Source organism: Equus asinus, chromosome 7, assembly GCF_041296235.1.
Source record: "Equus asinus isolate D_3611 breed Donkey chromosome 7, EquAss-T2T_v2, whole genome shotgun sequence".
Classification (NCBI taxonomy): domain Eukaryota; kingdom Metazoa; phylum Chordata; class Mammalia; order Perissodactyla; family Equidae; genus Equus; species Equus asinus.
This window is the reverse complement of record NC_091796.1, coordinates 68096117-68111200: the sequence shown is the minus strand read 5'-3', so window position 1 is coordinate 68111200 and position 15084 is coordinate 68096117. Positions and strand designations below refer to the sequence as shown.

The window sequence follows — 15084 nt, the reverse complement described above, 5'->3', positions numbered from 1 at the left end:
AAGTGAGTCAGATATTGATCATAGAATTTCTTCCTTTTTTTGAAGCCTTGGTTCTCTCTCCTCCTCCACCTGAATCATTTGTAGGCTTCTATCGTCAAGCTCACTAATTCTCTCTTCTATATGGTCTGCTCTATTTTTAATGCTTTCTACTTTATTTTTCATCTCATTAATTGTGTTCTTCATCTCCAGTATTTCTGGGTTTTTTTCCCTAGAGTTTCAATATCTTTGGTGAAGTATTCCTTCTGTTTATTAATTTTATTCCTGAGCTCATTGAACTGTCTTTCTGAGTTTTCTTGTAACTCACTGAGTTTCTTCATGACACTATTTTGAATTCTCTGTCAGTTAGATTGTAATCTCCTGTGACTTCAAATTTGGCTTCTGGAGGGTTATCATTCTCTTCCTGTTCTACTGTGTTATGGTAGTTCTTCATGATACTTAATGAATTGATTCTCTGCCAGCACATTTGTGGTAGCAACCGCCTTTCTTATTTGACTATGGCTTTGGTTACTTTGGTTCTGAGCTGCTTCTGGTTGTATTTGCTTTCCATCATCCACTGCCTCTGCTAGAGTCATTGTCAGTGCCTTCTTTGTCTCGCTTATGCCTCTGAGGTTGTTGGTGCCTTGCTGCTTATGATGTCGCTGCAGTCTCAAGTGTTGCCACTCGGGTCACCAGGCCATGAGCACTTCTGCTGCTTCTGGGATTGCCTGGGTCTTATGTTTCCCCACTGGCTCTCTGTGGGATCTCCACAGGCTCAAGTGTGGGTGCCCAATGTACCACCCACACTGCCACTCCTGGGTTATTTAGGGGTGCTGGCAGCACTGCTGCCAGGGGCCTTGGTTCTTGTATGAAGACCCCACCGCTGGTAGACCCAGTGTTGGGGGTGCCACCACTGGGGGCTGAGTCACGGTTTCTGCTGTGGTTCCTGAAGCCTCAGGTAACAAGTGCCACGTGCCACCGTGGGGGGAGGGGCTGGAGCTAATCTGCAAGTGTTGTTGCTGGTCCTGCAGCCTCTGGGCACTGGTGCACACCAGTGTGCTTTTTGAGACCTCAGCTCAGGGCACGCTGCTCCTGCAAGGGAAATCCACATTTCGGATACTGTCCCAATGCTGGAAAGACCAGGATCACTGCCAGGGGAGGAGGAGGCTGGGTCACTGGCACTGCTCTGTGTCCTGCATCCTCAGGACATGTGCACCATCTACCACCACTGTGGGGAGCCAGGGGCTAAACCACAAATGAGTGTCATTGCTGCTCATGCAGCCTCTGGTCACTGGTGCTGGCATGTGCCAGTGTACTTTGAAACCTCAATTCAGGGCACCCCACCCCTGCCGGGGAAATTCAGGTTTTGGATGCTGTCCCCACTGCTGGAAAGACCAGCACTACTCCCTGGCGGTGGGGGGAGGGGGGACAGCAGGGGCTGGCTCACTGGCTCCACTCTGTGTCCTGAATCCTCAAGGTGTGTGCACCACCCACCACTGCTGGGGGGTTAGGGGCCAGGATCTAAGCCAAGAGTGCTATGTTCGCCCCTATAGCCTGTGGTCACCAAAATGCACGACAGTGTGAGGATCCACATTTTCGATCATCATTGCTGGGGAAGAGCCTGTTCCCCTAGTTCCACTGCCTCTGGGAGGTCCAGTCCACCCACCTTCAGATATATGGATGCATGGATCTCTCAGGCATTCTGGTAGCTGTGCAGGGACTCCTTTGTTGGTCAATGGATGTCTGAGTGGTTGTAACTTACAGGGGAGAGACAAAGGGAACAACTCAGTCTGTCATCATGCTGACATCACTCTATGCCTATCCCCATTGGTTTTAAGCTCCATAGAGACCATGCTCATTTCTGTTGATCATTGCACCCCCATGCCTGGAACACAGCAGTCATTCAGTAAGTACTCACTGAGTGGACAAATAAACTCTGGGACCCTCAAGGTCCCTGATTGCATGTCAATGTGAAGAGACCAGCCTCTGTCGCCCAGGCCTGCTCAATCACTTCCCAGTGCTCCAGCTTCCAGAGCACTGAGTCATCAAGGCAAGTAGGGCTGAAGGCAGATCCACCAGTTCATCAGTTGTGCCCAGTCTTAGTGACCCCTTGAAACTCCAGCATGACCTCCTCCATAAAGGCAAGCCCCTACTAGAAAGAGCCATATCTCATATTTATTAGCACATTGCACTTCCATTTTAAATGTGCCTCATAGGAACAAGTGATTACTACTGAGGAGGCTGAGGGGGCTTCTCTGGAGATATTACAAATGAGTCACTTCCCTAAGGACTAGAATCGTTCATCTGGGTGGTCAAGGGATGAGTAAAATAGAGTAACTTCCTGGTACCTCTTTCATCTCTAATATTTTAAGATGCTTGTTGTTTGATAACTTTAGACATGCTCCCTCAATGCAGACAGCAAAGGATTCTTAGTCTTTTAACTCTCTATTTAGATCAATAAGTCACTGGCAACAGTGCAATAGAACAATCAAGAACCCGGGTAGGTTGAAAAGCCTTTTGCACAGACATGACCGTAATCCTGTTGAAATCGCCTTGCCTATGTGCTCTCAGGAGTAAGTGCTACTTTTATAAAGTGTTAAGATAGTTTAATGTCTGGCTTTTATGTTTCATCGTCTCATGGCATGAGGAATGCTGAACGCTCTAAATGTTGGACTTCTAGAAGCTTGAACCCGTTGACCTGCCACATGTAATTACTTCTGAAAGGCTCCTGAGCCAGCAAGAAGCCTGGACAGCTCACAAAGCAAAGGTGAACTGCAGTGATAGCCGAGGGGTGGGGACGGGCTGGCTCTCCCTTTCACACACCCCTGCACTGAGGACTTCCAAGACACAGCAAACTATGAAGTCAGTCAGAGTCAGAACTTTCCAAAGCTATCCATTCTCTGCTGGGCCCGCCTCCGACTGGCAACTACTCTGGCCTCTCAGATGATCTCTGGGCCCTTCTCTGCTTCCTGTGAAAACAGGCAGATGTAGGTGAAAGAGAGGAATTTTATTTGGAAATTGGTGATTCTAGAAGTGTTCAGATTTGTGAAAAATCCAGCATAACTCTCCCCTTTCATTCTTCCCCTCAGTTTGAAATTTCTTCTCATTCTCAGTTTTCAAGGAAAATCATATCTATAAGTTGTTCTTGACTTATTTACCACAACCTCGCCAAACAGCAATCCTGGAAAGGGTCTTCTCTAGAGCGTTTTCCTTTTATAAACTTGTCACACTCTGCTGAGAAAACTGCCTTCATGTAGGAATCAAAACTGTGAGGTAGGAGTAGACGTTTGCCACTTTCCACTCCTGATTCATTGTGGAGCCAGCTAGATGCTGCTGTGTGGCTGGTTGGTTTGGCAAAAGTTGTCCAGGTGCTTTTAGATTCTCAGGGCCATGACTGTGATGCTGACGATGCCTGTGGAGATGGGCCCCTCCCTGAGGTTCTCATCAGCCAACACTGTCATTGTCCACAGGGCAACATAAAAGATGTCACTGAACACATTTGACTGCCACATCTTCCCTTTCCTGGCCACAGCAAGTGAGGAATGAGAGTATATCCACCCTGGTTGCCCTCAATAACTGTCTGTACACTCCCACTGGAGTTTATGAGGCTCCAGGGTGAGATCACCAAAGTTACTGATAATCAACTTCAAATCCTTCCTAAACTGCAACATACCAGGGTTTGTATTGGTATGTGGGATACACGTTATAGAAATAGCTTCCATTTAACCATGCAGTGGCTCCTCTCTAATTTCACAGGCAGATAACTAGTCAATGGCAGAAGAGGCAGGAGAGAGAGGCAGGCCTCATCAACCAGAATACATTTCTGGGGAGATAGTAATAAGCATCTGTTGACAGGGGAAGTGATATCTTGTCAAAATGAGTTGTGGAAAGATATTTCCATTCAAAGTTTGCAAAACTCTACAGGAACCTTAAAAACTACATTATATACACAGCAAAGCTCCACTTCATTCACTGATAGCTACACAAAGGACTCGTCGGGGAACTGCAATAATCCACCTTTGATATCAGGAGATCTCTATGGATTATGATTAATGATTGATTAAGATCTCACTCTCTTCCAAAAAGGATTTCAAGCTGTGGATTTCAGAGTCAGTAACAAATTACCCCATAGTAATGAGTGTGTCATCTTTCATAGCAGGAATCGGAAAAGAAGATGCAAACTCCAATGCATACTTCCGGGAAAAGACAATATTTACATAAGATGCAAATGCTGGAAATGAACCGTAAAAGACAAGAGGTAAATATGAACAGAGAGAAGAAGAGTGTCATATTTACCAAATTTACTTGACATGGTGACATAGTCACTGCCCTGGCACGTGAATATGGTTAAGCATTCCTCTCCAGTCTTTACTTAGCACTTTAAATATAGTCATTGGAGCCCAAAGTTCAACTCCTGGAGCTGGGAAGAATGGGCAAGATCCCTTCTGCTACCAGCCCCGCTGAGACTGTTCTATTTTCACTCCTCCAAAGGATGCACCTGTGTTGCAAGGCTCCCTCTTTTTTTTAAATAAATTCCTACTATGACATTCTGGCTCCAGTAGGAAATTGGGGTCAAATAATTTTTTCTGGTTTAGTAAAGGGAGGGGGGTGATTTGGTCTTTTTGATACCTCGGCATCTCTCCACAATTCATCCCATAGAATTATCTTACAAGAAAGATCTCTTGTAACAAACCCCTTTATAGTAATGTCTTCTGTGACTGTCGTATTCCAAATTCCTCACTCTAGCAAATAAGCCTAAAGTCATTGTCTTCTGCAATTCCAAATAGATCAGCTGGCCTACAGGGAAATGTTTTTACAAAGGTCTTCATCTCAATACCTTTTTGATACTGTTGGCATGCTCTCCATTCTCCTAACAAGCCTGTGCATAAAGAGAGTTTCCATATCTTCTAATGGGAAAAAAAAAACCGTGTTCTGGTTAGGGGACCACTGATGTGTGCAGATAAGCACACAACTTGCAAAGTGGCTCATCTGTTGACCTATTCTGGTGGAAGTAGCTCAGGGGGAGAACATTAACCATTTATAGCTGATCATTTTCAGGCCCAAGTGGAGTTGAAGAAAAGTCTTCACAGGGAGGCAAGAATTAATAAGCAAAATCTGAGGGACCATAAAGCCAAGAAAATCCTTCAAAGCATCCCAATAAATGATGGTGGTGAACTCCTAACCTTGTTGCCTGATGAAACCTTGAACAGAAGTCTAGGTGAGTCACATAATTTTTTTAGCAAAATAAAATATTTGAAGTGTTTTTAAAATTTCATCAAATAAACTTCCGGTAGCAGGGGTGGATAGCAAATAGCCTGCTGACATTGTACTTCCTGGAATGTAATGATCATATTGTCACGTAATTTTGGGTGGCCAAGAGGAAAAGACAGAAGCTTAAGCACTGTAATAAGATGTCTCTTTTCTGAAGTTCACTGTGCTTTCCCTGCATTGTTGCAATCCCTGCTCCATCCTTAGGAGGAGAAAAGGCAAAGAGCCTCATCTTGTAGTTAAAGAGAATGAAGCACATGGAGATGTATTAAATGGTGATTGGGTATCAGCCAGTTTGGTGCCATTTGCAGCCACTCTCTCTCCTACCCGCCTCTTTCCCCTGCAGCCCTCTTCGGCTCCTTCAGAATATCTAAAGCTGAATCCAGTGTCACTGCCCACCCCAGCTTGCTCCTGCTGCACGCACTGTCTCAGTCGGTGAGGTCTCCATGCTGTCCGTCACTCAGGCCGAGACCTGAGCCTTTCCACCTTTCTGCTCCCTCTCCTTGCACTTGTTTAATCACAAAGTCCCGCTGATGTCACCTAGCACTGAAACGTCCGCTCTCTCTTCCATTCCCAATGCCACCCTTAGGTCGTCATGCCACACTAGGGCTACTGCTACGGCCTCCTGACTGCGCTCCTCCCCCAGATCTTACCCTCCTTCCATTAACCCTCCACCTTGGTGGTTCTCAGTGTGGTCCACAGACAACCAGCACCAGCATCACCTGGGAGTAGTTAGGGCTCTTGCCAGAATGACTGAATCGGAAGCTGTAGGGGTGAGGCCCAGCAATCTAGGTTTAACCCCCCGCCCCAGGTGATTCTGGTGCCTCTAAAGTTTCAGAACCACTGTTCTGCTTCTGTTCAAAGTATTGTCCAAAGACCAGCAGCATCTGCATCACCTGGGAGCTTATGTGAAATGCAGAATCTCAGGCTCCACCCTAGACCTACTCAATCAGGATCTGCATTTTATCAGGATCCCAAAGTGATTCTCATGCACAATAAAGTTCTGGAAACACTGCACTAACAGCAGAGTAATCTTATAAAATGCAAATCTGACCATAGCACGCTTCTGCTAAAATTTTTAAAATCCTTCAGTGAGTCTCCCTCAGCTGAGGACACAGTCTGAACTGCTTACCCTGGTTCTCCAAGCTTTCAGTGTCTAGACACTGCCGCCCTTCCTGGCTTCATCTCCTGCCACTCTTGCGCCCAACCCCCACACTCCAGCAAGGCCAGATTGCTCAGCGACCTCAGATTGCTCTGTGATTTCCAACAGAAATCAGTGTTCATAACCTCTGTGCTGTGTTGCCTCACCAGTTAGCATCCCATTAAGCTTCCCCTCTGTGTATTCCGCAGGGCAAGCTCGCAGTTGCAGATGTACAGCATTGTTCCGTCACACAGATTACTGTGCTGTGGGCCAAATCCCCACAGCAGCAAGACTGACCACTGAGCGAGAGGGCTACAGAGATGTTGCCTGTGCCCCTGGAGGTCTCGAGCTTCTAGGATGCAAAATTGCCAGTTGAAAGAGACGCTGCTTCTGCTCAGAGGAACAAGATGCTTAATCAATAAGTTAGTTAAATAAGAAAAGGCTGAATAATTGAAAATCTACCTGGGGCATCTATTTAACCTATACTCCCAAGTCCCAGAATGAAATATGTGCTGTCGTCACATAGACAAGCAACTTTTGCAATTTAAAAAATACTGGCAAAACAACCAAGAAAGGTGTCTCACCTAAAGGCAGACACTTAGAGTCATCACTTGAAGGCAGGCCAAGAAAAATCAATGTTGGTGAAGCTTTTAGAAGACACGCAGGTCTGGGGGAGGGCGAGGAGAGCCTGTGGCACATGGGGAAGGGCGTTTCCTCTGCTCTCCTGATGCTTTTTAAAGCTGCTTCATTTCGTTCCAGCTACAGTTTACCAAGTGCTCACTGTGAGCCAGGCCCTGTGGTCCACCCTAACAGGCATTATGGTGTGCAATCCTCACACTGCCTGGAAGGCAGGAGTTACTATGAGCCCCCATGTGACAGAGCCAGGATTCACGGCCAGCTCCTTCTGACTCCAAAGTGTGCACTCCCTCCCACCCCCTCTTATGGCCTCATCAGGACTCCAGGGACTCGCAGCTCTGTCCAGGACAACAGGGGAAGTGTCTGCAGATGTACAGGTCCTGAGTCCTCAACCTTATCTTGCAAGAGAAGGCTGCTCTCTGCAAAGCCTACCGACCTCACCCCTACACCAGGCATGTCCTCAAGCAGTGGTTCCTTCCTGCTTATTCCCAGAGAGCATCTTTGATTTCTCCCTCTGTCTCCTCAAAGCAGTTTACTTTGCTTTCTCCTAAAAGGGGAGCATAGCCAAGATCATAGACTTACATGAGTGTTCTGCTAGTCGGGTGCTGTTAATTAAGGCTCCTCTGTCCCCGTCTCCACTCATTTAATGCTGTATTTGCCCCTTCTTGTTTCCTCTTTTGGAAGGTGGGATGAGAGTTTAGGTCTCCTGTGAGATAAAGTTGGTCTTTGTCTTCTGCTGCCTCTTTAAAATGAAATCAGCCTCGCTTTACATAGCGTTTGCATACTTCTATATAATTAATTACATATAACATATAGTGACATATAACTTACACAGGTGAACATAACTCTTTTGGGTGTACAGTGCTATGAGTGTAAACATATTTATGTGGCTCCTGCCCTTTCCAGAAGCCATGATATGAGTATAGAGGGTCGAAAAAGCACTCGCCTGGCAATCAAAGTCCTCATTTGAGCCCCAACAGTCCACTTACTAAATTGAAGCTCCCTGGGGGCAGGGACCTCTGCTTGTCCTAGAACAGTGCCTGGTTCAGAGCAGCCTCTCAATAAATATTAACTATTTATTTGTCTACATAGCTTTATTCTATATAGAGAGTATAGCTAAATTCCAGTTATTTAACCTCTGTGAGCCTCAGTTTCCACATCTGTAAAATGAGTATAAAGCATCGTCTACCATGTAGGTTTTATGCAAAAATTATTCTAATATGTGCAAAGGCACATATGAAATGTAAATTGCTGTCTAAATGCATGGGAATATGGACAAAACTGAAGGAAGATGGAACTGATGTCTTACAGTGAAAATAACTCCATGCTTCGGGGAAAAGCCACCCTAAACACATCATTTGAATGTCATCTTCACAATTCCGGTCTTATCTGGCCACCTGTACCATTATTTACTTAGTATTTTTCTTCAAGATATCTTGTTTTGTTTTTAAAATTTAGCCTTGGGGGCCGGCCCTGGCCGAGTGGTTAAGTTCGCCCACTCTGCTTCGGCAGCCTAGGGTTTCGCCAGTTTGAATCCTGGGCACAGACATGGCACCGCTCATCAGGCCATGCTGAGGAGGCATTCCACATGCCACAACTAGAAGGACCCACAACTAAAAATACACAGCTATGTACTGGGGGGCTTTGGAGAGAAAAAGGAAAAATAAAATCTTTAAAAGAAAAAATTTAGCCTTGTCTGTGAAATAATCATGAAATTATGAGTTTGATATAGTGGCAGCACATTTTTCTAAAACACGTTATGAAATGCACAAACGTGAAACATTTTCACTGTTTTCCATGATCCTTGTACTACCTAAGATCACTCCTGCTTTCCCCACTGACCTCTGTTGCTTCTCTCTTCCTCCAAAGTAATTTTGAAGTAGGATTCACTTTCCTCTATTCTGCTCACCTAAAACCCATCTAGGTTTTTAAAGGCTATGTTTTTATTTTTAGTTTTTTCTTAAGTCTAGCAACTACAGAGAAAAACAGATTTATAAAAATGTAACACGTAATAAGACGTCACTAGCTCAGAAGTTCTCAAATGTCAGTGCTTTGTCTACAAAACTTTATATACAGGACTTCACAGGTGATCTAAGGATTTTCAAGGATGAAACTAAACGTGAATTTTGCCTTACACTCTAACTTTAGATCTGAATTATCTTAATACCAAGAGAGTTGTGGGACTTAAGCTATTGCTAACATTACCCTAGATCCCACTGTTAACAAACGTTCTCTTCCGGTTTCAAAGCTCCTGCCTCTGGCCGGCAGGAAATTCCTGTTCCCAGTCTGAGCGATGCCTCCAGTAGTTCTGGGCTCATTTGTAGGGCAGAGATGATTGTCACCATCTGGCCCCAAGGAATGAAGACTTTCCCAGGTCCTAGTTAACAATACTTCCCGCCTCTCAAAGTTCTCTGATGGCTTACCTTTCATTCATTTATTCATTTACTCATTCAACAGATACTTACTGAGCAAGGTAGATGTGGTTCCTGGCTTTGGAGCTTATACAACTGTACAGACAATAAATGGGAAGTCAAATGAGAGTATAACTGGGAGACCTAATAACCTGAGGAGTTGGAAGTTTCCATGAGGAAGTGATGTTTAAGCTGAGACAGGAAGTAGCTGGACCAGGGGGGCAGGAATGCATGTGAGTGTGAGGACCAGAGCACTGGAACATTCAACTGCAATTGATAACAGCACGTGCAAAAGCCCTCAGGTGGGAAGGAGGCTGACGGATGCTAGACACTGGTGGAGAAGAGAGATCCAGATAGAGAATGACAGGTGGTGGCTCTGTAGGCATAGGCAGAGCCCAGAGCACACAGGGTCTTCTAATCATGTCAAATTAGGACTTTGAACTCTATCTTAAGATCACTGGGAAGCCATTGAAAGGGCAGGGGAGCAACACAATCAGGTTTATATTCTAAACATCACTCTGTCTACACTGTGGAGAATGGATAGGATAGGAGTGCAAGAGGATGTGGGGAGCCAGGGTAGAAGGACAGAGCAGCAGCACAAGTGAGAGACGGTGCTTGGACAAGGAGAGTAGGGTGACAATGGGATGGAGACAAAGAGCCAGATACGAGATATTTACAAGGTAGGATTGGCAGAACTTGGTGATGGAGTAGACGTGGGTTTGTGGAGGAAGCGAGAAGGCCGGGAGGGTCCTTGGGTTTCTCTTGAAGGACGAGGCCGATGACAGGGCAAAGGTAGGACCATTTGCTGGATTAGAGGAAAAGAGGAAAGGTGGGTTTGTGAGAGAAAGAAAGGGTGAGTCCGATGTATTGCCAGGAAACGTCAAAGTGGAGGTGACCAGTTGTACAAAAAAGTTTACTACAGCTCAGGAGAGAGATTAGGGCTGCAGACATAAATTTGCTATAGTTTTCTGTCAGTGCTGTGTAAGTAGACAATGATAGTAATTATAATAATACTCAAGGGAGAGGAGGGCAGCCCCTCACGAAGGCGGAAAGGAAACGAATGAATCACAAGGGGGAATCCTCACATTGAAATGCTTGATTTTCTTTCACAACAGTATGCAACTTTAGATAGCAAAGGCTTAAATAAAATCTGCCATAAGATTTAATAAACAGGAGCCAGCCCCAGGACCAAGGGGTTAAGTTGCGAGCTCTGCTTTGGCAGCCTGGGGATCACCGATTTGTATCCTACGAACCACTCATCAAGCCATGCTGTGGCGGCATCCCACATAGAAGAACTGGAATGACTTGCATCTAGGATATACAGCTATGTTCTGGGGCTTTGGGGAGAAAAAAAGTAAAAGAAAGAAAGAGGAAGATTGGGAACAAATGTTAGCTGAGGACCAATCTTCCTTGCAAAAAAAAAAAAAGATTCAATAAACAGTGTCATTAAGATGACATCCAGAAAGTTATGGCTGGTCCAGCCAGGCTGAGGGGAGACTCTGAGCCTTGACTCAGGATGGTTTCCCCAGCTCAGGAGTGGTCGTTAAGATTTTGTTTTCTTAAAAGCGGCCTTCCTTGAATGAAGCGCCCGTTGTTCTGAAGTGTGTTCTAAAAGGGCAGTGAGGACTGCTTAAACAAAAAGCTAAAGTGAATGCAGACAGACATAAAATTCCACACCAAAAAGTAAACTAAACAAATAAATTAAATCTCTTCTAAAAAGAAAATAGGAAGTAAAATAAAACGCCTGACCCTTTGAGCTCCCCGGCTCTGCAGGTCTGGGTGCAGCCCAGTCAGCTGTGTTTCTAAGAGGCTCCCTTGGAGATTCTGCTACAAAATCAGAGTTGATGTGAAGGTTAGAAAGTCTATACATCATGCGCCTAGCACGCAGTAGGTGTTCAGCAAATCACATTCGGCGACATCGCCTGTGCAATATTCTCACCAAAAATGCTTAACCTTGATTTAATCACAAGGAAACAGACAAGCCCAAATTTAGGGTCATTCTGCAAAACTATTGACTGGATTATTTAAAATGTCAGTGTTAGGAAAAAAGAAGATAATGAAGGTGGAAGAGGAGATGCTCTTAAATAAATACCTCATTGTCAGGGAAAAAAATTAAGTGAATTTTTAATTTTTTGTAGGAAATTCACAGAATGCAGAACTTTTGGAACATCAAGCAAGGAATGACTGTTGTCCCCGGAAAATTGGCAAAATGGAAACATGGCTCCGTGAACAAGAGGCCCGGGGACAGCTGCTCTGGGACAGCTCCAGCTCTGACTCAGACGAGGTGGGGAAAGTTGAGAAGAAACCGAGAGCGCTGGTGAGGACCAGGACAGAGAGAATCCCACTTTTTGACGAGTTTTTCGATCGAGAATAAGAATGCTGTTCACTCACCTAGACACTGAGCGCATGGCAAGCTTGCTTTCCTGTGAAAATTCTCCAAGTTAGTATATGAATTGTTCTGAGGAAACCAGTTCACTTTCTTTTCATTTGGAGTCTTACAATTTACAGATGTGACATATATTGTTAATTATGCTGCATAACTGCCTCAAAACTTAGGGGCTTAAATAACAGCCACTTATTGTCCCCCTTTTCTGTGGGTTGCTGGGCTCAGGTGGGTGGTTCTTTGCTGGGGTCTTGAAGTCTTTCATGTAGATGAAGTCCAATGGCAGCTAGGGCTGGAGTCATCTGGAAACTCAAGGACACTGAGCAGCTGGAACTTGCCCTTCTCCATATGGCCTCAGAGCCCCTTCACATGGTTTCCCCAAGTGCTATCTCCAGCAGGGGAGTGAATTTTCTTTTATATCAGCCCAGGGCTCCCAAAAGCAAACATTCCAAGAAGAGAGAGCAGAAGCCGCCCTCCCCTTAAAGGCTAGTCAAGGAAGGGGTTCTGCGTCATTCCCACCACGTTCTATTGGTCAGAGCAAGCCACAGGCCGGAGAGCAGTCAGCGAAAACAGCGTGAATTCCAAAGCATGGTCCACTGGCGCCCATCTTGGAGACTTGCCACCCAAAAAAAAAGCAAATTAGATCTTATAAAACTAATAGATGAGAGAGTAGATTTGATACAAATAAAAATGAGTTTTTAAATGGGGCCGGCCCCGGTGGCGCAGCGGTTAAGTTCGCACGTTCCGCTTCTCGGCCGCCCGGGGTTCGCTGGTTCCGATCCAGGGTGCGGACATGGCACTGCTTGGCAGCCAAGCTGTGGTAGGCGTCCCACGTATAAACTAGAGGAAGATGGGCGCGGATGTTAGCTCAGAGCCAGGCTTCCTCAGCAAAGAGAGGAGGACTGGCAGTAGCCAACTGAGGGCTAATCTTCCTCCAAAAAAAAAAAAAAATGAGTTTTTAAAGAAAAGTCACAGTAATGCCATATCAGAGACTAAGCTCACACAGGTCACTTTCTTGGGAGTCAGCAGCTTATCACCTCATAGCAGGCGACAGGCAAAGAGGTGGAACAATGGCAGGTGTGAAATAACGGTTGTTGTGAATTAAAGCTCAAAATTAAATGATCTCTTAGATTATGAGGTAGATCTTAGGTCTTTTCAAAACTGAAGGGAACTTTATGCTCAATCCAAAAGTTACTCCATTTACAAAAATCAGATTTTTAGGCAATTTTAAGAGCTTTTGTGTAAAATTAGGCTGTACTTTTAGCATAATCTAAAAACACTTAAGCCATCCAGAAGCTTCTAAGGATTTAGTGAAACTTTAAAACAAAGCCAAACAAAAATGCCCTTTTAAGCTTTCTCTAGGAAATTCCAAAAAAGAAAAAAATAGCCCGCCCCCACCCTGAATTTGACATTCTGTGCATTCAGATCAGTCACTAAGAAGACAGAAGGACAGCTGTGTCAAAGGATGGACATGCGCGTTTCTCCCACGAATGGAAGGACATTAAGTTACCGGGGGTACTTCTACTCCCAGTTCTTTGTGAGAAGTATTCTTACTTTTCATGTGGTAGGCCAAAAGCATATTTCCTGCAAAGGAACACAGAAATTGTTTGACCAGTCAGCCTTCCTGAAAAAATAAGATCCTTGAGAGGAGAAATGAGTCTGACCTATTCATAATGTCCTCACATATTATGGTTTATCCAGAAGGTTCAAACCAAAGTAGACAGTCGGCTCCCAATGCTGAAGACAGCAGGGCCTAAGCAAGTCTTCATCACTCTGGTGTATGGCTTGAAATTGGACGACGCCTCATTCTAGACGCTCAGGGGCCTGTGAGCTACATGAGGGCACGGACTACGTCTCCTCCCTGTGGTGTCCCTGCTTCCTGGCACTACATCTGGCCCAGAGTTTACTATTAAATATTTGTTGAATTCATTAATTTATGCGTTGAGTGAACTAGCGAATTAGAGGGCGCGTGTTTCTCTCCAGCCGTGCAGCTGCTCGCTCTCATTTCCATCATCTCCCAAATCTTAGATGTACGAGGTTGATTATACAGTAAAGAAAGGCAAGTTTTTTCAAAAGTTCTTAGAATTTATCCATCTAATTGGATGGCATAAATTAGACATTGCCTTGGGATGCATGAGCTAGACACACCTGTATGCCAATGAGTACACCATAGCTCAAAATATTTTTTGAAACTCTATCAGTGTGTCAGCCGCAAAAGAAAATCTATCACAATGACTTCTCTGTTTGAGTTTATTTGCCTACTCCATATGGAACTCTCCCTCACTCAAGTATAAATTCAAGATTGTGAAGTAATATTAACAATAATGGAGACAGCAATAACCGCTAATGTGCATAGACTACTTATTGTGTATCAGGCACGCTTCAAATGCTTTACATAGTTAATCCTCACAACAACTTTGTGGGTCAGTATTAATACCACCCCATTTTACAGATAAGAAAACTCAGGCACAGAGAGGTTAAATAACTTGCCAGAGTTCCTTAGCCGCCCTTTGGAGCAGACCGCTGCTTACCAGGGGCCGCTTCCCTCCTCTCCCTAATTTCACCTCCACCCCCCCAACTGTGTTATGTGGCATTCCACAGTTTTTTCCTATTATGTGGTGGGTTTCTTGTTGTTCTTATTGTTTTTGTTTTCATTTTTTGGTTTTTTGGAGAGAGAATGCTACACCGCAAAGGGCGAGAGCTTTGTGGGGTTATTTTTTTTTTTAAAGATTTTATTTTTTTCCTTTTTCTCTCCAAAGCCCCCCGGTACATAGTCGTATATTCTTCGTTGTGGGTCCTTCTGGTTGTGGCATGTGGGGCGCTGCCTCAGCGTGGTCTGATGAGCCGTGCCATGTCCGCGCCCAGGATTCGAACCAACGAAACACTGGGCCGCCTGCAGCGGAGCTCGCGAACTTAACCACTCGGCCGTGTGGCCAGCCCCAGTGGGGTTATTTTTTAACAAGGAAGAATTTCCTTGGAGCCTGATAGCTTAGCTATGGGCACAGGGGAGATAAGAACACCTGCGAAATGTCAGGAGGGGATGTTTCCCAGGAATGGGGAGAGTGGTAGGGAAAGGCAGGTAAGAGAGGACAGACAGACTCAACCATCTTCACAGTGCTGCCTGGGAGCAGGGTCGGTGAGCAGCCCCCGCCGCCCCATCCGGGATGGACCTCAGCTGCACCTGCGCCTGGGGCCGGGGGTGTGGGTCTCAAGGCTGGCCACCGTTTGCAATCAATCACCTGGCAGATGATCAAAAACTAGTAACAGTT

The 15084-nt window shown here is 45.2% G+C and overlaps 1 protein-coding gene across 4 annotated transcripts in view; it reads left to right on the top strand.

Moving 5' to 3' along the window:
• The window catches only part of CCDC198 (coiled-coil domain containing 198), a 32370-nt gene extending 18624 nt beyond the window's left edge, over positions 1-13746 (top strand). The window contains exons 3-6 of one of the 4 annotated variants that reach the window (XM_014850725.3): positions 2657-2743; positions 4136-4234; positions 5035-5194; positions 11571-13746. In XM_014850725.3, the coding sequence (XP_014706211.1) occupies positions 2657-2743; positions 4136-4234; positions 5035-5194; positions 11571-11806 (582 nt within the window). In that variant the 3' untranslated portion in view covers positions 11807-13746. Of the gene's footprint in view, positions 1-2656; positions 2744-4132; positions 4235-5034; positions 5195-11570 lie in introns of all 4 variants that reach the window. The other 3 variants (XM_070513681.1, XM_044773644.2, XM_014850724.3) reach the window with 3 other exon arrangements.
• Positions 13747-15084: the final 1338 nt, after the last annotated feature.